Raw genomic sequence first — 27,830 nt, 5'->3', positions numbered from 1 at the left:
ACGTGCACACAAATGTAGGTTTTTAATATATTATACAAGTAATATATAATAAAGACAATATCAATGCCTCAATTATAACAAGTTACAAATCTTATTGCATACAAAGATAGAGACTCAACAAAAAACTTTTCCTCAAGCTACAAAAGTCTTCAATGTTACTCAGCACTGCCAATAAAAAGTTAAACTTTATTGCGTTTGAAATGTCATAACTCAACCACTCCAAATAATTCATAAGTGACAATCAATAAAGCAAAAAGTCACAAAATAACTTAATTCAAACGAACATAATATTTTGGATTTTTAATTTAGTTTTTAAACAACATTCATGCTTTCAATTATAACAATGAACCTACTTCAATGGAAAAATATTTGCTAAGAATGTTAAAGACTACTAATTTTAGATCAGTTTATAAAATCTTTCTGAACAATGTTTTCAAAACAGTGCATTACTTAAATATGCTTAAGGGTTAAATAAGGACAAGTGAATTTGCCTTGTTGACATTTTATTTACCAGCTTAGTACAACAGAATTTGTTACTTAGCCTGAAGCATTCGCAAAAATATATTGTTTGTGTGTGCTACCTCTCATGATGATTGTAAACTACAGCTTGAAATACTCTGAATGCCAACACATTTCTTACTGCTACCAGACTGGATTCTCTCAAAAATAATTTGGTAGATTACTGTTCTGTATGTATTTGTTTTCTCCCATCTCTTCCCCAGTCAAAACGGAGGTTTATTTCTGTCCCTCTGTCTGACTGACAATTCTTCAACAAAGAGGTCAATACTTATTTGTATGTTACCATAGATGAAGCCAGGGCTGAAATTATCCTGGTGTGTTAAAGTCTCTGTTTGGGGAAGCACATTCCATGAGGAACCTGGCTGTAATTAGGGCTTAATGTGCAAAAATAGAGAAACACTCAGTTTTTCCAAATTTAAAGAGAAGTGTATTATTCCTTTGCTTCATTCATTCTCAAAAATCCATAATAACTCTCTTTTAAGAAAATAAAACTGCAAGGAGAAATACACCAAAGTAAACATTCAGAGCTAATACATAGCATGTAGGAATGTCAACTTATGCAATATTTAAATAGCACCACTATTGAAAATCTTACTCCACTTTCTGACTCCCCAGACATGTCTAATTTTGAAATTGCTATTGCTTTCAATTTGTGCAGAGGTGCAAATCACTGATGAGGATACAGGCAGTTTGGCCATTAAACAAGTAGTGGACAATTGCATTTAACTCCACAAAACAATAATTATTGCTTATCAAATTTCTCATTGAAAACATGGGTAATTATATGTAGCTTAAAAGATTTGCAGAAAAAAACAAGGCCACACACTTACCACAAATGGCTTAAAACTGGGACAGGAATACATTTAGTATTCCTTTAAAGAGAGATTTTAGAACCAACCCATTTTTCAATGTGAAAAAAATCTACAACATTTATGCTTTTGACAGGTCACATTTTAAAACTGCCACGAAGCTTGTTTTTCTTCAGCATCTCATTCTGCTATCATATTACAAAGGTATAATAAAATAAGATTTATTCGTCCACAGCCAATATCGCAGAGCTCAATCTTAGATTTATAATGAGAAATTCAATTCACAAAGTGAATGCATAGTGCATTCAATCCTGCCTTAAACAGTTCCAAAGGAACAGCAATGCAAATGAAATGGGAGTTGAAGGCCAACAGGATACTATCACCACCTAGAATCATTCTGACAAATAAAATCTACCTGTAAGAAAATGCCATGCATTTTATATACCAAACAAAACAATTACAGGGCACATGATCAATTCTCCCTGCCTTTGCTTTCATTCTGTAATAACTGATTGACCAGAATGGAAACATTCTTCTAAGATTATTTTCTCGATTGTATTCCACGACATTTATAAATGTCACATGCAGTCAACAACATTGCTGGACCCATGGCCCACATCTCTAATTTGGCTGACCAGACAGGCACACACAGCGACTCCAGCTCCAGCCCTGCAGTGTGAAATGGATCCAACTAACTCCCACCTATATAAGAAAGTAAAAGGGGAAAAGACATTGGTGAAAAGCACCAGCTAATAAATCCATTGAATTTCCTCCTTTTCAGGAAGAGATTATCCATATTAATGCTTAGTATTCTAGTTTACTTATTTTAGGAATGCATCCTGATAATTTTCTCTCTCATGTAAATATTCTTATCATGTTCTGATACATCCAGCAAGGAAACTAACTGCAGGCGACCAAAAAGGATTAACATGAATAAACAATCCATGTTAGCAATGTATTAAGGGTTAAGAGGGTAAATATTTTAAAATACTTAACATGGGAAATGTGAAATTATTATGTTGGTAGAAAGAATAGTAAAACAGGCAATTTTTTAAATGATAAAGAAATACAAGTAAATATTGATATGAAGACAAATTTAGACAAGCCCATACACCAAGCACAGCAAGAAATGAGAAAACAAATAATATGGTTGCCTTAAATAAAAGCAGAAGGTACTGGAGAAACACAGAAAAGGAGGAATATTGGACTCAATAATGTCAACTGTTTCTTTCTCCACAGATGCTGCCAGACTGAGTTTTTCAGCATATTTTTCTCATTATTCAGATTTTCAGAATTCTCAGCACTTTGTTTTATAATATGGTAGCTTTTAAGTCTTTATTGCAAAGCAGCTGGAGTGCAAGTATAAGAAAGTCTCTTTGCAATTATGAAAGACTCGTTGAGATCACTGGATGGACTTTCAATCTCTCTTCCTAAGAAAGGGGAATCTTGCCTCACAGGGAGAGCAATGAAAATTGTCTCAATTGATTCCTAAAATGAAATGGCTGTTGTGAGAACTGATCAAGTAATCTAGCCTACATTGAAGTAGAGAGATATTTGAAATGTATTAATCCCTTGAAGAATTTACAAGTTTAAATGTGAAAGGCAGTTTCTGTTGGTTGGTGAACCTGCACCAAGAAGCTGTATTCTCAGGACATTAGATCAACTATTTAGGACCAGGAGGATGAGGTGTAACTTCTTCATTAAGAGCGCTGAGATGTTTTGGGGTTCTTGCCCCAAAGGGCCATGGATGCTCTCTCATTGCCTACTTTTAATGCTGGAATAAATGACGATAGAAAAGTGGTGTGCAAGCAGAATCTCAATTGGAATCATTTTGCAAGGTGGAGCTACCTTGAGGGACCATATGGCTACTCTTGCTCCTATTTTTAATTTTCTCAAAAGGTAGTAGGCACAAGGAGCATCAACAACTATTAGACCACACGGGGTAAAATATAATCATTGTTATGTACTAATATTCAATGCCAAAACAACCAAATCATAATACACAGTTAATTTCACAGCAGTTATTCCATCACAAACATTCCATCACAGTGGATTTTCATTAGTAAATAAAATGGTCTGTGGTGGCATGAATTTTAAAAGCATTTGCAGTAGGAACAAATACAAATGCAGAGAAGATTGCTGTGATTGGATTACTCAGGAGGGCGAGGGAAAATCATGGTATAAATGATCTGCTTCATCAAATAACATTATGAAATGGTCTGTATAACACTGACAGGAGATTTGAGAATTCAAATTTGTAAACATTGTGGATCACAGTATGCTTAAATTGCAAAGATATAATAGTAGGTGAGATTGTGCTCTCACTCATTTTAAAATGTTGGGAAAAGAACAAATTCATTGCATGAAAGTCACTTTTCTTTCATTTTATTGATTATATATTAGATTACAATGTTGAAAAGCATGGTGCTGGAAAAGCACAGCCGGTCAGGCAGCATCAGAAGAACAGGAGAGTCGATGTTTCAAGTGTGAGCTCTTCATCAGGAATGATGGGGTGGTCCAGGTGGGCTGACAGATAAATGGTGGTGGGTGGGGGCGGGGCGGACAGAGAGAGGAAGGTAGCTGGGAATGGTGATAAGTAGATGAAGGCTACAGGTGACAGGTTGGAGGAAAGGTTGAAATGGATAGGTGGGACAGATCAGACAATTCAAGAGGGCCGTGCTGAGTTGGCAGGTTGGATCTGGGATAAGATGGGGGATGGGGAATGAGGAAACCAGTGAAATTGACATTCCAACCACACAGGGTCAGGGTCCCAAAGAGGAAGAGGAGGTGTTCTTCCTCCAGGCGTTGGGTGGCTAGTATTTGGTAGTGTGGAGAAGGCCCAGGACTTGCATGTCCTTGGGGGAGTGGGAGCAGAGTTAAAGTGTTCGGCTACAGGGTGTGGGTTGTTTAGTGCATGGGCCCCTGGGATGCTCTCTGAAACACTCTACAAGTTGGCATCCTGTCTCCCCAACATCGAGAGCAATGGACACAGTAGAAGGTGGGTATGGAAGTACAGATACATCTGTCAGACGTGGAAGGATCCTTGGGGGCCTTGGACAGATGTGAGGCGTGCAGCATGGGTTTTGCATTTCTTGCAGTGGCAGGGGAAGGTGCTGTAAGTGGAGGTTGGGTTGATGGGATGCGTGGACCTAACAAGGGAGTCACTGAGGGAATGGTCTCTGCGGAATACAGATAGGGGTGGGGAGGGAAACATGTCTCTGGTGGTGGGGTCTGTGTGTCGGTGGCAGAAATGATACCGGTTGTATCCGGAGGTTGTGGGGTGGTAGGTGAGGACCATGGGGGGGTTTGTCCTTGTTGCAGTTGAAGGGGTGGGGCTCAAGGGCAGAGGTACAGGAAGTGGAGAAGACGAGTTGGAGTGCATCGTCGACTATGTGGGAGGGGAAACTGTGGCCCTTGAGGAAGGAGCCTATCTGGGATGTTCTATGGTGGAACTGATCCTGTTGGGAGCAGATGTGATGGAGGCGGAGGAATTGGGAGTAAGGGATAGCATTTTTACAAGAGGAGATGTAGTCCAGATAGCTGTGGAAGTCAGTGAGTTTGAAGTGGATGTCTGCGTTGAGTTGATCACCGAAAATGGAGATGGAGAGATCCAGAAAGGGGACGGGAGGTGTCTGAAATGGTCAAGGTGAACTGGAAGTCAGGGTGGAAGATGTTCATGAAGTTGGTGAACTGTTCAACCTCCTTATGAGAGCACAAGGTGGTGCCAATAGTCATCGACATAGCGGAGGAAAAGGTGGGGAATGGTGCTGGTTTAGCTGTGGAAAATGGACTGTTCCACGCAACCGACAAAGAGGCAGGCATAGCTGGGGCCCATGCAGGTACCCATAGCTACCCCTTTGGTCTGGAGGAAGTGGAAGGAATCAAAGGGGAAAATGCGGAGGTTGAGGACCAGTTCAGCCATTCGAATGAGCGTGTCAGTGGAAAGGTACTGGTTGGGTTGGCGGGACCACAAGAAACAGAGGGCATGGAGGCCTTCACCACGGCAGATGGATGCATACAGGGTCTGGATATCCATGGTGAAGTTGAGGTGTTGGGGGCCAGGGAGACAAAAGTCATGGAGGTGGTGCTCAATTTAGCCCTTCAACTTTAGACCCTTGAATCTATTAGGGAAAGGCAAATTGTATTTCAGAACCCGAGTCCATAACACCAATGATACAAAAGTAATATAACATTTGTAACAATACAAGAGAGGTGCAGAAAGATTGAGTTTGAAATTTTGTGTACACGTGGACTGTAAAAGGAAAGATTCTTGTCTTTTTCAAACTACAACTTATGTAAATACAGTAATTTGGAGGGCAAATTACTTTCATTCCTTTCTAGAATGTTCAGTAATGGACGAAGTTACAAAAAGGATCACAATATTCAACACAAGGTAAAAAGCTCAATTCCAACAATGGCACATATTATCCAACACAGAAATTGATGATCAACAGACATACATATTTACCTGTTCATCACTGGATCATAAGCTTCCACTGTATTCAGATAAATATTTCCATTGTGCCCACCAACCGCAAAGATTTTACCCATTAGAGTCGCAACCCCAACACCACCACGGGGTGTCGTAAGCTCTGCCACATACTCCCACTTATTTGTACGTGGGTCAAATCGTTCCACTGAGCTGAGTGGAGAGTTATCATCAAAGCCACCTAAATTAAAAACAAATAGATTTAGACTGCAAAAGGGATAAAAACGAAATGCTGTAAATGGTACAAGAACAAGAAACATCACCATTGGGACGCATGCTGAACTCTTTTCCAGCACTGTATCTTGGAACACAGGATGCACTGGATTCAACCAACCAATTCAAATTGTTAAAAGGAAAACACCACTGACAGGCCTTTCACTGGATCACTACTGTGTGCACCACAGTGACAAAGTACAATTGCAGTGCCACTTGCCCCACAACAGAAAGGTAAAGCAAAAGAAAGCTTATCAACTCGAAAAACAGACACAATAGAATCATAGCATACGAGAAAATTAAAGTTGCTTCATAAATTTGAGAATAGAAAAAGGTTGGTAGTAATTTTCATGTAATAGATTCAAATTAACATAAATCAATGCAGCAGCAGTTCCAACACTAATTCAAAGCCAGTCCAACCCTGAGAACATGCTGCATTTTCTTCTGTGCAGACAGTGGGGTGGAACCAAATGATGCTACATGCTTCTCCAATCAAACTTACCTCTCAAATTCTATTTCCCATAAAAAAAATTAAGGACAAATTTATCTCTTGTCCACCATTTAAGAATTAAACTATTCTACAAGGCATTAATTTCTACTGATTTAGAAAATGCATTTTATGACTGAAGGGAAAAACAGTGAAGATTGGACTCAGAATTATGTCTTTCAAGTAGATGACAATCATATTGCAACCATATTATTGCGATGGAGTACAATTTAGGGTATTTAATTGCATTAAAGTTCACTGAAAGCAGGTTGCACTCACTGCTAGTAACATTCCTATCTTCTTCTCATCCCTCACTTCTTTTTTAATCTTCATGTGTTGTGTAAGTCAAAAAGAATGTATAAAGCACAGTCACATAAATATATATACACACAGCACACATTTTATCTGATTTGTCTCCATACTTAATTTGAAGATAGGAATGACCATATTATTAAGTCACTATCTTAATTTCATTTGATTCTTGTTTTCAATGAACCATTTATTGTTCAAAGTATATCAATACGTAAGATTTTTACTTGCCTACTATGTATAAGCAACCGTTTAATTCACCAACTCCATTTCCAGCTCTTCTTTGTCCCATGTCCTTCATTTCAATCCATTTATCCAAGTAGGGATCATATCTTTCAACGCTAGACAAAGATACCATGCCATCGTTCCCACCAACAGCGTACACATGGTTCTAAACAAAGAAATGAGCAAACGTTTGGCCACAGTTATATCATGAAACAGGAAAACGGTGGAACAAAATCACATTGAGGCAACAACATTTGCTACAGACAGAAGTTTGGCATTGTACTCTTACAGATTTGTTAAAACAGGATATGACAGAGTTGAAAGTCAATTTAATACATTTTTTTTTAAGACTATGGTCTAAAACATAACCAAATACTACAAAGGTTGAATAAATGGAGACAACTTACTGTCTTCTCTGGTGTTTATGTTTGAAATTACCTAAAGTGCATACATATTTCCTGTTTAGTTACTAACTGTAGTGATCAAGACATCACCCCCAAATTTGGAAAGACCACCAGACAGTCCAGGAGGGCTAACAGCCTTACTTACAACTTCTTTAGGAGTTCCTTTGAAATAACATCATAAAATGAATTCAAATTCAAATTCTTGAATTCATTTCACAAGCATTCAGATAGGCTCATCCATACCAGTTACTATTCTCCACACGTACCACCTTCATTTCTTTATCTAATCCCATCAATATATCCTCTTTGTTGTGTTTATCTAGATTCCCTTTGAAGGTAACTCTGCCTTTACATCAACCAATGCCTCTGGTAACATTTTGGAAATATTAACCATTCGCTGGGTAAAGAGGTTTCTCCTGAAAACCAACAGTCCAAAGTACTGATTTCACCCTTCTTTTCAATATTTGCCCCCCATTAAATCCTTTTTAATCTAAAATGCCTCCATTTACTCTCCAATCTTCACTTTTCTAGAGAAAAGGTCCTTAATATATTTAAGATTCCCTGCTAGGGATAGCCTCTCAGTTCTGGTATATTTGCAATATTGTAGTTTAGGTTATTCTCCAGTGTCTCTAGATTCTTTGTATAACATGTGCGCAATACAATTTGGGTCTAAATCAAGGATCTAAGTTTAATGTAAATTTGAAAAAACAGGTTTTCCCTCTCAAAACAATCTCATACTTTTTTTAAAAGTTTGTAGATTTAGGATTCAATCATAACTTATCTAGAAATTTCAAACATTTCACTGCATTGTGGGATGTGATTAACATGGATTACGTAAAATGTTTTAATAACCTTGAAATGTTCAGAAATAAGCATAACCAGAAACACAAAATACAAGTTAATAAGTTATGTAGTACTTACTCTGAGTGCAACTGAACCCACACCACCCCTTGGTGTGTTCATTGCTGCCACGGTGCTCCACAGGTCAGAGTCTATGTCATATCTCTCAACATCACTAAAGCATGTATGGTCATCTAGACCTCCAATGGCATAAATTGGACCCCCAAGGGAAGCCAGAGAAATACCTCTCCTGAAGATATTAAAGTAATATCAATTTCAGAACTGAACCAAGACATCAGAATCATATCAAGCTTTTAGATTACTTAGTGTGGAAACAGGCCCTTCGGTCCAACAAGTCCACACTGACCCTCCAAACAGCAATGCACCCAGACCCATTCCCCTACAATTACCCCTTCACATAACACTTTGGGCAATTTGGCATGGCCAATTCACCTAACCTGCACATTTTTGGATTGTGGGAGGAAACCGGAGCACCTGAAAGAAACCCACGCAGACACAGGGAGAACGTGCAAACTCCACACAGACAGTTGCTTGAGGCGGGAACTGAACCCGCGTCTCTGGTGCTGTGAGGCATCAGTGCTAACCACTGTGCCACCGTGCCGTCCTTTTCTATATATAAAAATAAAATACACTTTTTAAATCAATTTTAAGTTACAATTTTGTGTCACTCCCAGAATATCAGGAAACAATATATCTACAAACTCCATCAGAATAGACAAAACAATACAATGTGGTAAGAAGCAGAACACAGAAGAGGTAGAAATTTAAGTCCAACTTGACTTGTGTAACACCTACCTATATTGCCACTTAACAGATAAATGATGTCATCACTGGCTGGCAAATGTTAAACTATTTTAATTGACAGCACTGGCAGGCCTATTTATTAGGAGTGCTAACATACAGGGTACAAAATAAGAATTTAAAACTGAAAGCAAAAGCCCAACTTAACATTTTGCAAAACACCTGCTTTAAAGCAGAAATGAAAGGACAGGACTGAATTAAGAATTGACAGAAAAGACTTTTCCTTTACCAGAACTTACAACTCAACCACTTCTCCATGAATTTTGAATACTATTTCTTTGACCTTTTTACTGTACAATAGGAACACAGGAACAGGAGTAGGCCATTCAGCCCCTCGAACCTGTTTCACCATTCAATGAAATCATGGTTGTTCTGCATGCAATTCCAGATCTCTTAATTCTTCTGCTTTAAACAAATAAATCTCAGATTTAAAAATTAACTGATCTAGCATCAACCACCAATTGTAGAAGAGTTTCAAACCCCTTATCAACCTAACATCTCCTGCATTGTCTGGCCCTGATTCTCAGACTACAGGTTATTCTGGTATAACTTGTTTCGAAAACATGAACTTGCTATAAAGTGATTGACAAATTGTGGATACTGTTTGGATAAAGCAAACTTTCCACTGAAAGGGAGTAGCAATCGTGTACATTGTAATTTTCTATAGCTGTTTCCATAGCATGATTTTCTACAGCGTGGGGTTGCAGAGGAACACAAGTGTTGTGTTAAAACAGAACGACCCGTATGCCTCCTGGCTCTAGAATCTCCAATCTGTGGAAACAGTTTACCTACCCTATCCTTTCCTGTTAATAGCTTGAAGATATCAATCAGATCATTCCTTAACCTTCTAAATTCTAGAGAAATCTGGTTTAGCTCAGTTGGCTGTGATGCAGAGTAGCGACGATGACAACCACACCATCAGCTGAGGTTACCATAAAGGACTCTTTCTCAAAGCCTCTCCTTACCAGAGGCATGGTGACCCTCAAGTTAAATCATCACCAGTCACCTTTCTCTAATGAAAAAGCAGCCTTCTGGTCCAGTAAGACAGTGGTGATTCTAAACTTAACCTTGAAGCCCAGAAATCATTCTTGTAAACCTACACGGTGCTCTCTCCAAGGCCGATATATTTCTTCCGAAGGTATGGCACCCAGATCTTATCACAGTACTTCAACTGGGGTCTAACCAAAGTTTTGCCTGGTTGCAACAAACTCCACATACTATATTCCAGTCCTCTAAAAATAAATGCCATTGGAGTTTCACTTACTGATCTGCAAATCACTGATTAGATGTATCATCACCACCTGGCATTTAAACAAGTCATTTGGTGAGTTTGACACCCAGGGAATGAAACTGTGAAATTTAAAGATGGTGGTAAGAGACATGGCAGTGGTTATATAGCATTCTGGTCGAAGGACTATAATAATTTATACTACTCCATCATTGTCAGAAAAAGTTCTCAAGCTACCTCACACGAGTGAGGAAAATGGACACAAGAATACATAAATGAATAGATGGAGTGACAACTGTTTGATCAATTAAACAACTTTTAAGGAAGGATTTTAAAGGAAGGTCTTTAAAAAACAGAGACAGAGGCAAAGTGGTAGGATTGGAAATGGAATGCCAGACTGTGGGATCTCAACAGTTGAAGACATAACTTTGGGTGCACAGTGGCTCAGTCGTTAGCACGGCTGCCTCACAGCACCAGAGACCTGGGTTCGATTCCAGCCTCAAGTCTGTGTGGAGTTTGCACATTCTCCCCATGTCTGCACGGGTTTCCTCCCACAGTGCAGTTTAGGTAAATTGGCCATGCTAAATTGCCCATAGTGTTCAGGGGTGTGCAGGTTAGGTGCATTAGTCAAGGGTCAGCGTAGAGTAATATGGTAGGGAAATGAGTTTGGCTGGGATACTCTTCAGAGGGTCAGTATAGACTTGTTGGGCTGAAGGGCCTGTTTCCACACAGTAGGAATTCTAAGGAGAAAAAAATCACCAAAGATAAGATAGAAAGAAATGGCCAGGGACACAGTTCAAAAAGAAAAGGCTTTAAAGCTATAGTTACTCAAAGGTAAGCATGTAAAGGCAAGGGTTTTTAAAAAAAATAGACAACAAACACTTGGGGACCAAGAGCCAGTCTACATCAGTGACAAGTGAACAAGACTTTTGCATAACAAGACACAGCTGGGTGTTCCCAATGCACCATCAGATCACTTCTACATGGAAGATTAACTCAATTGGTCTTCTTGCTTCCTTTAATAAATCACTGAAATTATTTCAAGATCTAAATGAAAGGATGATCATTTTATTGCATAATTTGAAAGATTGGGTTGTTCTATTTAACACATCATAGTTTAAATGCTATTTAAAGACAAGCCTACCTTTTAGTGTTCATGGAGGCTTTCATCATCCATTTATTTGTCAGTGGATCAAATACTTCCATGCTGCCTAAATGCTCATTTCCATCATGCCCTCCAACAGCATAAACTTTCCCTGTGTTCCAAAAAAATTAAGTGATTAAAAATGTTAATAGGTTTTCAAAAATAAATGTTATATCAATTAAAATATTATTCACCATCCACTGAGATTACTCCAACATGTCGTCGCCGGCTGTTCATTTCTGGCGCAAAGAACCAGCTGTTTTTGCTAATCGAGTAACACTCGATGCTACGGAATGGGTCACCTGCTCCCCCTCTGCCACCAACACAGAACAGGACACCTGTAGCAAACAGAATAAACATAGAATCTGAATTTTCATAGTTTAATATCAAAATAACCTCATCATTTAGCAGGATAACAAAATAAGAATAAATGGCGACCACAAAATCATAAAAATGAAGTAATTACAGACATGGCAAACAGATTCAAGTTCATATCAAGTTTCCCTTTATTTGATGTTTTTCCAGTACTGTGCAGAGTATGCAGCCAAGGAAAAACAGCATTAGTTGAGAAAAGTAAAATTTTGATCTATAATGCAATAAAGTGCTGTGTTTTATAGATCTGAAATCTGATTAAGAGATTGCAATAATTGAGAGAGATTTTGGAGAGCTGATAAGCTATTGTTTAGAACTTTGAACAGATGAATTAACTTCAAATCGAAAATAGATTAACTGGTAGAAAGAAACCAAATAGGAGAAAGGGAGGACTGCCAATGCTGGAGATCAGAGTAGAGAATGTGGTGTTGGAAAAGCACAGCTGGTCAGGCAGCATCCGAGGAACAGGAGAATCGGCATTTCGGGCATAAGCCCTTCATCATTCCTGATAAAGGGCCAAAACATCAATTCTCCTCCTCCTCGGAAGCCGCCTAACCGGCCATGCTTTTCCAACACCACACTCAACTCTGGTAGAAAGAAATCACTACTATTCTCACTCTTAGAATAAAATTATACATTTCAACTAATTAAGCAAAAATAATTTGAATCTGTAAACAGCACTGTCTACTGAAACTGAATACTTTAAAAAGGTATCTTCATGGAAACGACATTAGAATGTTAATGTTGCACCCGGAATCAACATAAATAATTCAATATAACCTATTTTAACAAAACAATGCCTCCAGAAAAACTGCAGTTTCCCAATTTATTAGAAACTCTGACTGCATTGTAATATGAAAACTGTGGACTAAAAAAGCTCAAATTTCAGTGTCGGAAAACAACAAGAAAAATAAAACATGTTTATGTGAAGGATAACAATGTTCTACTAAGATATAATCTTATTCATATAGCAGAAAATGCTTTTATAACAAGTCTCCCTTATTACAACATTTAATATTACAAAAATAAAAATGGAACAATAAATCAGACCTAGCCATAAATTTAACTCCAGTTTGTTGCACTGACAAAACCCCAACTCCCCATAATAAGTCATCATGCTTCCAGTACAGCACAGCTTCCAGTCACTTGAAATCATTTCAGTATACAGAACCTGTGATTTATTTTATTGGAAGATATACTTAATGCCTTTCTACCTTTGTCACTATTGCCTTTATTGTTCACAAAATAGTCTTGCAATATATTCATCAACTGATACTGTGCATAAGGATTTCACATTAACACAATTCTTACTTTCCCAATTGCTGTGGGCAGATGTTAGACTTGAAGATCTACATGGAAGTTATAGCAGTGATAGAATGAACACAGCCTAGCCTACAGGTCATTTCAGTCCAATTATCTCTCACCAAATAGGTCACAGCATTCAGTCTTGCAGGCAAATGATAAGTTTAACAATGTCAGCCCTGAGCAAGAGTGAAGGGTGAATGTAAACGTTTTTGCGAGATGAGTGTTACAGATGTTTAACTAAAAACTTGGAGGATCCAACAGCAGCAAGTCTAATACTTAAAAATGTGGTTACAGCTTGTGTCAATACAAGAGTTGAAAAGTTCTCTTTAAAAGTTTGTATTAGAATCATCTATTCAAATCAAATAAATAAGTTTCGTTACCAGCTGTGTGTTTTCTTGATGTTGTGCGTATGGAATATTCAAAGTCTGGTACTGGCGTGTTGCTCAACTGAAGATGGTAGTTTCTAGCTTCATCCAAGAGGTCCCTGCATTTCAGATTCTGTCTGATTAGGTTTTCTTTAGCCACAAACCCCATGAGAAACTCAACAGGCAACAAAGGCAATCGAACCTGCCAGTAAAGAACAACTAATTATTACAACTAATGGAATTCCTATTGCTGCTGCTGCTGCTGCTACACTATTTGACTGTTTCTTTACAAAAAAGAAAGTAAGACTTGTATGCATATATATATTATTGACGCTTCTTACCAGAGAATATCCCAAACTAATTTGCAACCGAAGCACTTTTAAAACGCAATCACTGCTGTAACATAAGATACATAGTGTATTGCTAAACTGCAGAAACAAGGTATTGAGCTGGATGATCAGCCATAATTATGCTGAGTGGTCAAGCAAGCTGAAAAGGTCATTCTTGCTCCTAATTTGTGTCTATGCAATTCTTAGGGTCCAACATTTGCAAAGTAAATGTAATAATGTGTGTAGAAACTGGGAGATCAAACAGCATGTGATCGGGTATCTTGTGACATGGTATCACAGATTCTGTACATGTGGAAGCAGGCCATTCAGCCCAACAAGTCCACACTAAAGAGCACCAAAACAGACACCTGACCCTCCATTCCTGTAATCCTGTATTTCTCATTGCTGATCCACCTAGCCTGCAGATCCCTGGACACAATGGGCAATTTAGCATGGCCAATCAACGTAACCTGCACATCTCTGGACTGGATGTTAGGCTCACAGTCTGTACAGTGACACATTCTTTGCTTCACTTTTCGCTTTTAAACATTAATAATGAAATGTGTAAAGAGAAATCTGGTAAAGGACGATAAACCATTCTAGCTTCACATTCAAGAAAACAGTCAAGACTATCTTTCAGTAAGTTATCTGCCATAGTTGTAACTATGCACCCACAGCTCTGGATTACTGTATTGAAGAGGATGCATGCCTGGTCTCTAATTAGTCCAGCTATCTTTTAATGTAAGCTAACTTCTTGAGGCTCAGTCTTTTTCAAGGTGGCTCTGCTCTCTGGCAGGACTAAACTAGAGACGGGAATGTTTACTAGTCAAACTGCCTTAACTTGTCTTGCAAAGTTTCTCTGATGTCAAGATAGGCAGCCACTTTCATCCTTTTCCTTGCTGAGTGAACTGCTGTTTGTTGAACTGTTTGAATACTTTTGTCTTAAGCTTCAGAAATGATTAACAAACTCTGCAATCTCCCACTTAACTTTCACTTCACACCATAGTTTCCTACTTGCTGTCTCAACTTCATTGTGTCCAATTGACAGCACTTTTGATTTTATCGCAGGTTATACTTGCATGGTTTTAGTGAGGTTGCAATATTGAATTATGGTTTGCCTGTGTTTTTGGACATCCACTCAATTGGTTGTCATGGTCACATGGCAAGTTTGTGCAAGTTTAGCTAATCTGGAGTTACCAGTTCAGAACTTCAATTTATCAAGGATTTCCTATTCTGCAGAAGAAACCTGATAACTTCCTAACAGGAGATCCAGATTATCCAATTTTGATTCAACACAATTGTGCCATAATAAACAAAAATGATTTTAACACAAAAGCAGGAGTACTAACGGCTGCAATTAAAGAAATAGAACAATTGTCCAGAGGGGGTATGAATGTGCATGTTCAAAAGCCAAAATTTGTAAAGCAAGATCAAGAGCTGCATACACAATTAATCAGGACAACAAAAATTAGGCAAAGGGAACAGAATTCATGATCTTAAATTGTTGAACTCAAATGGTGAATTCAAAAGGCTGCAAAAATGTTTAGTTGAAAGATAAGGTGCCTCAAGCTTGTGTTGAAAAGAACATATCTGGGACACATGTTTGTGGCTTAAATTTTCTTTTTGTTGCATAGTTTACTGGAGGGAAGAAATGGCACGGCTTCCATTTGCCAGTCCATCCCATTTTTGTCCCAGACACAAATTTCATGAAAGAAATGGCTACGATTAGATGTTCCATGATGCCCTGTAGCATAGTATGGACTTCAAAGTGGCACCATTCCTTTCTAACGTGGAAGGAGAGTAGCCTGTTTCCAGTTGAAAAATCGGGACTTTTAAGGAAAAGGTCATACTTTCCAAGTAAGGCAGAGTTCTCCAATTCCACTAGATAGCTAGCTTGGAAGTACTATGCTTTATGGGCAAAGGGAGCACAACTGGTGAGGTATAGCAGATGAATCCATCCTGGCAATTCACCCTCTTTGCAAACATCAGCTTGGAAAGGACCTCAATCAGTGCCTGTGCCCATCCTTCATAGGAAGGTTATGACCTGTTAAATGACTACAAACTTACTAGAAGTATGTTGTATCTTAAATTCCAAGCCTTGTTTAATTTACAGAATTGAAGTGCTTTGAACAATCCAAGCATTTCAGGGGTTTAATATCTTAGAGAAAATCTTTGTTTTCTTCCACATGCCTTAAATGCAAAACAAATGCCAAATGAAATCTGTAATTAAAAATTACAGCCAGATTCACATTATAACCATTACATGCTTTAAAACTTTGTGCTTTAGAAACAAAGTGTCTCCAGTTCATCAATCCTGTTACTGCAAATTCGCGCTAATGAAACACGTGTTATAACAGAATGACCTGTACCGCCCAACCACCATAGCTAGTCATCTAGTACTTGCGCGAACACCAAACAGACATGGATGATGGATAAAACAGAGACCATAAAAACTGGGCCTCTTTTGTCTGGCTCTTTTTTTTAAAATGGCGAAGTAACTCATGTCTCCTTAATATCTTTGAAATCCTTCACATCCTCAACAGTGTAAATGGGAAAATGTGTTAAAAGGACTTCCAATTACACCAGCAAAATTGAACTGCAAATTAATGTCAACCCACCTGAGCAACAACTTGATCCAACCATTTAGCATGATGCTGTGGATTCGAGTGCAACCACTTCATAGCAGCATTATATACTTGCTCTTCTTTTTCCACATTCAAATCACTGGATGAAAGAAGTGCGATGAGATGCTTTGGTGAAACATTTACAAAGTCTTCACATTCTACTACTTCATTAAAATGCTCACAGGCATATTTATCTGCCATGCCCATCAAGTCAACTCGGTTGTGACTTTCAGCAAAAGATCGGACTGCTAAGCAATTTGATGGGTGAAAATGGGCTTTCATGTATTCACAGCATGCCTTAGCCACAAGTTCTACCTGCAGAATGCAAGCAGCATAGAGAAGAGGTTGCACGTTGTCTACAGTAAGTGTAATCCTGGAGCAATATGCGAATCTGACAAGGTCATCCATCGCATCGCCATCAAAATCTTTAATCTCTATCAAATCTTGTTTGGCTTCAGCCATCTCAGAAAGAAACATTGCTCTGAAATAGGGAATCACACAGGCCAGCACCAATTTGTGGCATGGGATAAGCTTGGACCCCACCTATGCAAAACAAAAGAATATCACTTTAGTAACAATTTAAAATGAAGCTAAAGCTATAGTCTTTGGGTGCAATCACGCACAACAAGCAGCCAGATCTACTAAGCAGGGAACAATCACTGACACAGGTTACTTTCCGTACAAAGCATTAATGTGCAATAAACAGCAAATTAACTTCTTAAAATTATAACATGAATATTTTGAACGTTTCTGGCCAACTGACTTATTTTGCAGTTTTGACTTACAGAATCAGATAAACTGGTTTATGTGAACAAAATTAAGTTTAACACATTAGATGCGAAAACTAGCTCCTGAAAAGTCAAAATATTAATTATTATCCAATATAAAAAGTATAAATGATAACTTAATGATCAGCAAACCTGAAGGAGGTGAACATTCACAAGCATTTGAGTGGGTGGGAACACGGAAACAGACCCTTCGGTCCAACTTGTCCATGCCGACCAGATATCCCATCCCAATCTAGTCCCACCTGCCAGCACCCAGCCCATATCCCTCCCACTCAGCCCTTCTCATTCATATACCCATCCAGTTGTCTTTTAAATGTTGCAATTGTACTAGCCTGCACCACTTCCTTTGGTAGCCCATTCCACACATGCACCACCCTTTGCATGAAAAAGTTGTCCCTTAGGTTTCTTTTATATCTTTTCGCTCTCACCCTAAACCTATGCCCTCTAATTCTGGATTCCCCACACCAGGGAAAATTTCTTGTCTATTTATCCTATCCATGCCCCTCATGAATTTATAAACGTCTATAAGGTCACCCCCTCAGCCTCCGACGCTCTAGGGAAAACAGCCCTAGCCTATTCAATCTCATTTAAAAAAAACTTTGAATTAAACTAATATAAGCAATCTCAGAAACGGTTCATCCCGAGTTTAGAAAGTATTTTGCAGCTGTGCATCAGTTCCAACCTACTCAGTAAAATTATTACTGGGATCAGTGCAAGTCTGTATTAAACACAAAAATAAACAAAACATTATCACTCATGTATGATAATAAACCTATATATAGAATACACAGAACAGTAACGGACCATTCAGTTCAACTGATCTACACTTGTAAATGCTCCACATGAGCTAATGACTGAGCTATTATAATTTTTATATGCAACAATTTGATTCAAAAAAGAACCATCAAATGAAGATTTCACTTTCTTCATTAGAACTGACAAAAGGAAACATCTGTCAATTCAAACGTTCAAGAATGTTATGTTACCACCTTTCAAATAGGAATCTTTAGTGATACATTAATTTACCAACAGTTTCTAAGCTTCCTAATGACAAAATTATACCTAGTGATTACATAGGATGCAATGATTTTCAAACCTCAATTTGTCAAAAAATGAAAAGCATGTTAACATAGCAAGCGTTATTGTTGTTTACTTTAAAACAAAAATTTGCATTGAAGGGTTAGAAATAAAATGGCTGTTTACTAAACAGGTTATTCTAATTTAATAAAGATACTTAATTAACATCACGCACTGGATATCGACCAGTTAACTGCATTAGCTGCTATTATGCTGCTGACAAGCAAATTTAATACAGATTGTATCACATTAAAAGACTTCCAACATGTCCCCAACAAAGACTGGAATCAAACTGGATCAAAAGCTACTACCCCATCTAGACCATGCAAAAATACATTACACTAAGACGGAATTTGTTGCCTATCACTGTAATAATTTTTTTTGTATTTATTCAGAGGATGAGGGAGTCACTGTCTGGGCCAGCATTTATTGCCCAACTTTACTAGCCCAGAGGGTAGTCAACTGCATTGCTCTGGGTCTGCACTCACATGCAGACCAGATTGGATAAGGATGGCAGTTTCCTTCCCTAAAGGACATTAGCAAACCAGATGGGTTTTTCCAAAAATTGGAAATGGATTCATAGTCATTAACAGACTCTTATTTCCAGATTTTTATTGAATTCAAATTCTACCATCTGCCATGCTGGGCTTCAAGCCCAGGTCCCCAGAATATTACCTGGGTCTCTGATTAATAGCTTAGTAATAATACTTCTAGGCCATCACCTTCCCCTGAAATTAAAGTATGCATAGAGTTATTTAGATTGCCTTTATTCTTCTATTAAGTTTCTACAAATAAATATCAACATAGAATTAGGAGTGTAATTAGCTTTTTAACCTGGGAGCACAGTTTGACCAAGAGGCTCAAACAGCTCCAGTTGCATCAGCTGAAATATTACTGAGTGCCATTTTGGTATATTTAAGAAACTAACTGGAGAGTCATTTTAATACTCCACCAAGAATGCAGATGCTATATACAATCTCAAAACATTGAGAATTTTTGGTATATCAAGGTTTTACAGATATATGCTTGCATAATATTTTCCCTAAGCTTAGTGCAACAAGACCTTCAAATACACTAACCTTTATTAGCAAGACAATAACATCAATCCAGATTATCACAGAGGGGTTGCATCAAAGTATCAAACTTTATAGTTTTATTAAAGAGTCAACATGCAAGTCAGAAATTTCTCCATGTCAGTGTTTCACCAATCCCTACTGTTTCACCCAACAGAGTTACTAACACTTTTAAGCAAAAGTAGTGCATTACATTCTACCACTAGAAGAATTCTAATACAACATTGCAGCGCAACTGATTAAAATCATGCCATTGATGAGCATAAGTTCTGAAATATTGGGGTTTGCACCAGTACATTAGCTCAATGGAACATCACTGTTCAGCATTTGCTAAATTACACTAATATTCATCAAGTCCCTGTGATAGCTCAAGAAAAATTAATTTGCCATCCAACTGAATATTTAAAATGAAAAGTCCTAATGAGGACACCGTAAGATTAAGTTTCACATTACTAATTTACTTTTCACTCCTGTCTGTCAAGAGTGTGTGGCTGATGAGAGAAACAGGTCTTTGTTTTTATTTTAAAGCCTGAAAGAATGGCATTCTTCTCACCTTCAACGTTACATCACATAGTTCTTTGGCTTCATAGAACTGAAATAGAGCACGGTGATATTCCTTCCAAGCTTCATCTGCTTCAAAAATAAAACATCCATCTGCTTCAGTATCATGGCTAAATGTCCTGCAGTGAAGCCTCCTGTTCTTCAGCTGATGATGCTTCAAGTTTTCTGGAATCATATCACCTGAAGCCATTTGTTTAAATGCTATGCCTTCTGGTGAAGTATCTAATTGTAAGGTTCAAGACAATACCTTTTGTGGATCAAGCATTTTGGTAATTTTACAAATGTATATTTCCTAGGTAAAACAAATACCAATGAATTAGCAATTTCACAGACTCTCATCCATAATCAAGACATAGTATTTGTTAGATAATTTATATCTGAGACAAACAGAATAAAACAGGCCCCAAACGTTTATATTAATACTGAATAATAATGGGTAATTTTAATTCATTTGATGGCATTGGAAAAACTTCACTAATTTACACACAAATATTCAAATTATAATTTGACACGCTACATTTCTGTAAAATCAGTTTTTATAATTGGGGTTTCAGACCAAGGAAATTATTTGAGATCTGAATGATCATGGGAAGACACTGGACCAAATTTTGGTGGGGCACAATGGCTCATTTCAGTGCAATGGTCAATTTCTTTTCCTAGAGGAAATCCAATTTTCCCTCTACATTCCTATCCAGCAGTATTTCTCTTTCACCTTTTTGTGGGTCAGGAACATTTTTGGAAGTCCACTAAAAGCACATCTGGTTTGAAAGGTGATGAAGCTAATGGAGTCAGGAACATTCTGAAAGGAAAGTACAAGTGTTTTGCCACTTCAAATTCATTATTAGGTGCTGTAATATAGATCTGATTTTAATGCAGAGATGAATCACACGAAATTGTTCTTTAAAGATTAAATTGACATTGACATTGATCAGCTTTGTGTACTTGTTCACTTTCATGATTGCTTTTCTAACAAAGGCGGCAACATAACTCAGTGAAACATGTTACAAAATGTCCTGTCATCTTTTTATCATGATTTAAACTGCTCTATGAATATTGAAAAAAATCATATAATCCTAGTTTTGACACTGGTAGGATGCATGGAGACTACAAATGGCATCAGAGGTCTGAGGGAACATTGGCTGACATGGGGTGGTGAGGTTTATGAAACTTTTATTGTGGAGACCTGGGATACCATATTAGAGAATTGAGTTGGCCTTCTGACTAGCTGACCTTCGCAGTTATACTCTTCACACACTAGTATAGGCGGCAAACTGCACTGTAGACCCGACAGGGTAAAAAAGACATAAGTGGTGTGTGAAGCCATATGCTGTTGTGTGTATGGTTTCTGAACTGTGCCTAATGGAAGATTAAAACTACTGAAGTGAATGGACAAGAAAATAGCAGATGAAGTATAATGTGGGAAAATGAGACATTATCCATTTTGATAGGAGAAACATAAGCAAAGTATTGCTTAAGGCTGGAAAGTGTAGAAATACAAAGGAGATTTAAGTCACTGAAGGCTAACATGCAAGTTTGGGAAGCTATTAGGAAGGCTAATGGAATGTTATCTTTTATTGCAAGAGGATTTACACACAGAAATAGTAAAGTCTTGCCTCAATCATACAGCAGTTTGCTTAGACCACACCTGGAGTACTACATTTATTATTGTTCTCATCTAAAGCAATTATTGCCATAGAGGGAGTGCAACAAAAGTTCAGCAGATTTGTTCATAGGATGGTGAGACTGTCCCTTGAAGAGAGATTGGGTAATCTGGACCTGTACTTGAAGAATGAAAGGGGATCTCATTGAAACTTACAAAATACTTAGAGGTAGACAAGATATATGTAAGAAAGATGCTTCCCCTGGCTGGAGAGTCTAGAATCAGGGGGCAATAATTTAAAAATAAGGAGGATGCCACTTATGACCCAAATAAGAAAAATATTTTTTATTCAGTGCTGAAAACCTGATGAATTCTTTCCCACAGAAGGCTGGGAAGCTCAGTCTTGGATTGCTAGATTTCAGATCTAGCAATGGTATACAATGGTATGAAGATGAGGTGGATAAAAAGCATCATGTGCTTAATCAGCCATGATTGTATTGAATGGCAGAGTAGGCACAAAAGGAGTGAGTGTCCTATTCCTGTTCCCTTTTTGATTGCCATATATAAACTGTCATGAATCACAAATTCCAAGAAAATATTTAAGTCCCTGGTATTAGAGTCATACAGGTGTATGGACCAAATGCTGGCAAATTAAACTAGATTTTTTTTGAGGATATCTGGACAGCATGGACGAGTTGAACTGAAGGGTGCTCCCGTGCTGCACATCTCTATGACTCCATGAATAGGATAGCTGTATTCATAAAGATAACATTGTGATGGTGACTAGTGAAATAGGTTCAATCGATCATGATGTGGAATCAGTTCAGGTGGAAATAGCAAACAAAACAGGTCACAGATGGAAGCTTTCTATAGGCCCTTGAGGTGCTTCACTGCAAAACAAAATAACGGCGATGTGTAAGAAGGGTGATTCTGGGTGATTTTAAGCTGCATATATTGACTGGACAAATCTGATGGGCAAGAGTAAAATGAAAGACAAATTTGTTCAGTGCAAAGATAGTTTCTTAGAGTAGTTCATTGCAGAAGCTACTTGGCAGCAGGCTATTATATATCTAACCATGTATCGTGAGGTAGGATGAAGAGATCTTCTGGTTAAGGATCCTTGAAGGGGTAGCAATGGTAGAATCACAAATTCAGTTTGAGGGAGAACATCTCGGGCTTCAAACCAGCGACTTCACCTTAAAAAAAGGGCAATTGAAGAAAATATTGCTTTAGTGGGCAGGAAATATAGACTAGCCCAATGGAAGATGCAACTGTGGATTAGTAACAGAGAACAAGAAAATGGTAGATAATTAAAAACAATATTTTGCATTGGCTTCATGGCAGAAGACAGTATATGCAGACAAACAATGTCAGATGAGCACGGTGTTAATTGAAGGAAATATTCTAGTCACAGCACCAGGTTATATTCCACAGGTTTATTTGGAAGTACAAGCTTTCAGAGTGCTTCTTCTTTGTCAGGTAGCTAGTGGTGCAGGATCATAGGACACAGAATTTATAGCAAAATTCTGTGTCCTATGATCCTGCTCCACTAGCTACCTGACGAAGGAGCACTGCTCCAAAAGCTTGTACTTCCAAATAACCCAGTTGGACAGTTAACCTGGTGTTGAGTGATGTTTGATTTTATCCACCCCAGTCCAACACCAGACCTCCACATCTGTCTCAAACACAAGGGACAAACCATTTGACAAACTAGTAGGAGTAAAATAAACAAATTGTTAGAACCTTATGGCCTGGTTCCAAGGGTTTTAAGGAAAGTGGCTGCAGAGGTAGTGGAGGCATTTCCAAGAGGGTTCCAGCAGATTGGAACAATGCTAACATAATGCCCTGTTCAAGAAAGACTAGAGACAAAAAGCCGGAAGCTGCAGGGCAGCACAGTGGCTCAATGGTTAACACTGCTGCCTCACAGCACCAGGAACCTGAGTTCAATTCCACCCTTGGGTGATTGCCTGTGTGGAGTTTTCACGTTCTCCCAGTGTCTCCCATAGTCCAAAGATGTGCAGGTTAGGTGGATTATCCACAGAAAATGTAGTGTTCCAGGGACAGGGGTGAATCGGGGTGGGATGTCCAACTGGCTTGCTTCCACTTTGTAGTGATTTTATCTTAACGTGTTGTTTGGGAAAATGCAAGTCCATTATAAAGGAAGAAACAGCAGCACATTTAGAAAAAAAAAATTACAATCAAACAGTCAACATGGCTTTGTTAGGGATTCCTGATGAAGGGCTTATGCTCGAAACGTCGAATTCTCTATTCCTGAGATGCTGCCTAACCTGCTGTGCTTTGACCAGCAACACATTTGCAGCTGTGATCTCCAGCATCTGCAGACCTCATTTTTTACTTTGTTAGGCATAAATCATAATTGACAAATCTGCAAGAGTTCTTTGAGGGAGTTCTTAAAAGGAAACCAGCAAATGTAATGCGTTGGATTTTCAGAAAGCATTCAAATAAGGTACCACAAAAAAGCTTACGGTATTAGCACGGATTGAGGAATGGTTAACGTACCCAAAAGTTGGGATAAATGGATCTCTTCCAGGATGGAAAGATCTAACTATTGGAGTGTCAAAAGGATCAATTCTTGGGCCTTAATAATTTACTGTCAATAATAATGACTTGCACAAGGAACAGAGTACAATTTATCTACATTTGTTTACAATAAGCGGTAGGAAATACGATGCGAAAATAAGGAATCTACAAAGGAAGATAAGTTGAGCGAGTGTGCAAAAACTTGGCAGATTGAGTTTGATGTGGGAAGTTGTAAAGTCACAGACTTTGCTATAAAGAATCAAAACAGACGATTTAGATTGAGAGATTCTCCAAAAAAAGTGAAGCACAGAGGTTTCAGAAAGTTCTTGTGCATGAATTACAAGAAACATGCAGTTTCAACAAGTAATTAAGGCAGTAAATGGAATTTTGGCCTTCATTGCTATGAGTTGGACATAAAAAAATGGATCCTATGTTGGTGCTGATGAGGCCATACTTGGTATACTGCAGATAGATTTGGTCCTTATATTTAAGAAGGGATGTATTGGTATGGAAGCAGTTCAGGGAATAACAAGCTGATTCCTGCAATGAATTATAGAATCCCTACAATGTGGAAATAGTGGACTTTTCAAGTCAAACAGGTTTAGCCTTTATCCATTAGAGTTTAGCAGACATGATCTTATTGAAACAGAAGAATCTGAGAGGGCTTGATGTTGAGAAGATGTTTTCATTGGTAGGGAATCTTGAACATAATAAAGGTGAGAATAGGGCAACACCTTTTTGAAATTGAGGGGCAAAGGAATTTCTTCTGAGCATTTTTGAATGTCTAGAATTCTTTATCCTAGAGTGTCGTAGAAGTAAGATCACAAAAGTATTTAAAGAGGAGGTAGATAGCATTTTGAAATATCTAGGAGTTCATACAGTCAGAGATATATAGTACAGAAACAGTCCCTTCAGTCAAACTTGACCATGCCAAACGGATATTCTAAATAAATCTAGTCCTGTTTGCCAGCATTTAGCTCATCTCTCTCTAAACCTTTCCCATTCACATACTCAGTCAGATGCCTTTTAAATGTTGTAATTGTACAGCTCCACCATTTCCTCTGGCAGCTCATTCCATATACACACCACCTTGTGTATGAAAAAGTTACCCCTTAGATCCCTTTTAAATCCTTTCCCTTTCACCAAACCTATGTCCTCTAGTCTAGGCTGCCCCAACCCAGGGAAAAGACGTTGTCTGCTTACCCTATCCAGGCCTCTCGATTTTATAAATCTCTGAGGTTACCTTTCAGCCTCTAATGCTCCAGGGAAAATGGGCGGCACTGTGACACAGTGGTTAGCACTGCTGTCTCACAGCGCCAGAGACCCGGGTTCAATTCCCGCCTCAGGCGACTGACTGTGTGGAGTTTGCACGTTCTCCCCGTGTCTGCGTGGGTTTCCTCCAGGTGCTCCGGTTTCCTCCCACAGTCCAAAGATGTGCAATTCAGGTGAATTGGCCATGCTAAATTGCCCGTAGTGTTAGGTAAGGGGTAAATGTAGGGGTTTGGGTGGGTTGCGCTTCGGTGTGGACTTGTTGGGCTGAAGGGCCTGTTTCCACACTAAGTAATCTAATCTAAAAAAAAGCCCCAGCCTATTCAGCCTCTCCCGATAACTCAAATTCTCCAACCCTGGGAAAGTATTCTTGTAAAACTTTTCTAAACTCTTTCAAGTTTCACAACATCCTTCCTATAGCAGAAACACCAGAGTTGTACACAGTATTCCAATAGTGGCCTAACCAATATTCTGTACAGCTACAACATGACCTTCCAAATCCTATACTCAATGCAATGACCAATATAGGCAAGTATACCAAACACTTCTTCACTATGCTGCCTACCTGTGACGCCACTTTCATGGAACTATGAACCTGCACTCCAAGATCTATTTGTTCAGTAACACTCCCCAGGATCTTACTATTAACCGCAGAGATCCTGCCCTGATTCACCTTTCCAAAATGCAACACCTCACATTTATCTATATGAAGCTCCATCTGCCAACCCATTGGCCTTTCTGATCAAGATCTCTATATGCTGAGGCAACGTTCTTCACAGTCCACTTTACCTCCAATTTTGGCATCAACTACAAACTTACTAACCATACCTCCTACATTCACATCCAAATCATTTACATAAGTGACAAAAAAAAGCAGTGGACCCAGCACCTATCCTTGAGACACACCACCAGTTGAAACCATGGAGAAGTGACAACAGGGGACTAGGAGGCCTGCTGCAGATTAGCCATGATTTTATAGAATGGAGGGGCGGATTTGATTGGACCACCTCTATTCCAGTTTATGTTTGGATCACAGGAGTAGAATATTTGCCGCCTTAAAAGCGTCTGTTTGTTCAAATGAACCCCATTCGGCTGTTTTTAATTAAATGAACCCACGATGCTTCCATGGTTCTTCAGAGAGGATGGCAAAAAGTTCTGAACACCCCACCCCACCCACCCCAGTAGGTTTGTTAACCCGCTCTGATTAAACAGGGATCTCGGAGACAGTCACCTTCCCGATTCCAGGTGCTCAATCATCCGGGGGATGAGCGATGACAAGGGACTTATAACGGTATTATTCTCCTATTCTGAAGTTACACTTCAGCGGCGTAAACAAACAAATCTGGAGAAGACAAGAGCGTTGCTGGGAGTGCAATCCCAAAATCGGGCAACAGTGATGGAGGTGACAACATTACCAGACTGAGCCTGGACAACGGCCCCCCTGGGGGGAGGTGGACAACTCCCCACCCATCCCCAACAAAATAAACAGCAAATACAAACACCACAGAGAGAAAATAAAACCCCACATTCAACAATAACAACTCAGCCTCAGTGAAGAGGCCGGGAGTTCACACTTTGTTCATCGTTAACTCCACCCGCAGCCCGACTGCATTTCGGATTAAAACACGGGAACTTCCAACTCCGCTGCTCTCGGCCCGACTATCGCCGACCCACCTTCCCCCGGCGGGAGGTTCGCACCGGCCATCGCGGGAAAGACTGAAAACACGACGGAGAATTCAACCGAGAGCCGGTTTTCCCCAGCTCCGACACCCAACCGCCGAGCGCTGGCCTCGCACTTCCGGCCTGCTCGAGCGGCGACGCAGCCGGCATCCCTGAGGTGACGCGTCTGCCCCGCCCCCCGAGGAACGCGCGACTGCCCCGCCCCAACCTCCTCCCGAGGAACGCGCCACTGCCCCGCCCCAACCTCCTCCCGAGGAACGCGCCACTGCCCCGCCCCCTCGTTCCCCCCCAGGAACGTGAACCCCACCGCCCCCACCTCGCCCGGTAAAGTGACTGCCCCGGGGTAACCTGATTGCCCCGCCCCCTTCCATTGCGGGGTAACCTGATTGCCCCGCCCCCTCCTCCCCAGGGTGACCTGATTACCCGCCCCCTTCCTCCCTGGGGTAACCTGATTGTCCCGCCCCCTCCTCCCTGGGGTAACCTGATTGCCCCGCCCTCTCCTCCCCAGGGTAACCTGATTGCTCTGCCCCCTTCCTCCGCAGGTAACCTGATTGCCCCGCCCCCTCCTTCCTGGTAACCTGATTACCCGCCCCCTTCCTCCGCAGGTAACCTGATTGCCCAGCCCCCTCCTTCCTGGTAACCTGATTGCCCAGCCCCCTCCTCCCAGGGTAACCTGATTGCTCTGCCCCCTCCTCCCCAGTGTAACCTGATTGCTCTGCCCCCTCCTCCCAGGGTAACCTGATTGCCCAGCCCCCTC

The 27,830-nt window shown here is 39.5% G+C and overlaps 1 protein-coding gene across 3 annotated transcripts; it reads right to left on the bottom strand.

The window, feature by feature from the left end:
* Positions 1-20: 20 nt before the first annotated feature.
* On the bottom strand, positions 21-27,211 carry klhl8 (kelch-like family member 8). Of its 3 annotated transcripts, none has more exons than XM_060825897.1 (10): positions 27,068-27,211; positions 19,976-20,205; positions 16,479-17,027; positions 13,547-13,733; positions 11,684-11,827; positions 11,490-11,601; positions 8,377-8,545; positions 7,058-7,217; positions 5,797-5,998; positions 21-2,030 (listed from the first exon to the last, which is right to left on the bottom strand). In XM_060825897.1, the coding sequence occupies exons 1-10, from the start codon at positions 27,096-27,098 to the stop codon at positions 1,907-1,909; spliced, it is 1,908 nt and encodes a 635-aa protein (XP_060681880.1). In that variant the 5' UTR covers positions 27,099-27,211; the 3' UTR covers positions 21-1,906. The 3 variants fall into 3 exon arrangements, with proteins under 3 accessions (XP_060681880.1, XP_060681890.1, XP_060681900.1); XM_060825907.1 differs by having other exon boundaries at positions 19,976-20,275; positions 27,068-27,174; XM_060825917.1 differs by lacking the exon at positions 27,068-27,211 and adding an exon at positions 20,696-20,713.
* Positions 27,212-27,830: the final 619 nt, after the last annotated feature.

The sequence above is a fragment of the Hemiscyllium ocellatum genome, chromosome 1 (genome assembly GCF_020745735.1).
Source record: "Hemiscyllium ocellatum isolate sHemOce1 chromosome 1, sHemOce1.pat.X.cur, whole genome shotgun sequence".
NCBI classification, from domain to species: Eukaryota; Metazoa; Chordata; class Chondrichthyes; order Orectolobiformes; family Hemiscylliidae; genus Hemiscyllium; species Hemiscyllium ocellatum.
The sequence above is the reverse complement of the archived record's forward strand: the minus strand, read 5'-3'. Positions and strand labels throughout refer to the sequence as shown.

Coding starts and splice junctions, on each gene's coding strand:
- klhl8 (XM_060825897.1), bottom strand. CDS start 27,098: ATGGCCGGTGCGAACCTCCCGCCGGGGGAAG. Junction 20,206..27,067: donor GAACCTCCCGCCGGGGGAAG/GTGGGTCGGCGA, acceptor CCTTACAATTAG/ATACTTCACCAGAAGGCATA. Junction 8,546..11,489: donor GCCTCCATGAACACTAAAAG/GTAGGCTTGTCT, acceptor TAATATCTTCAG/GAGAGGTATTTCTCTGGCTT.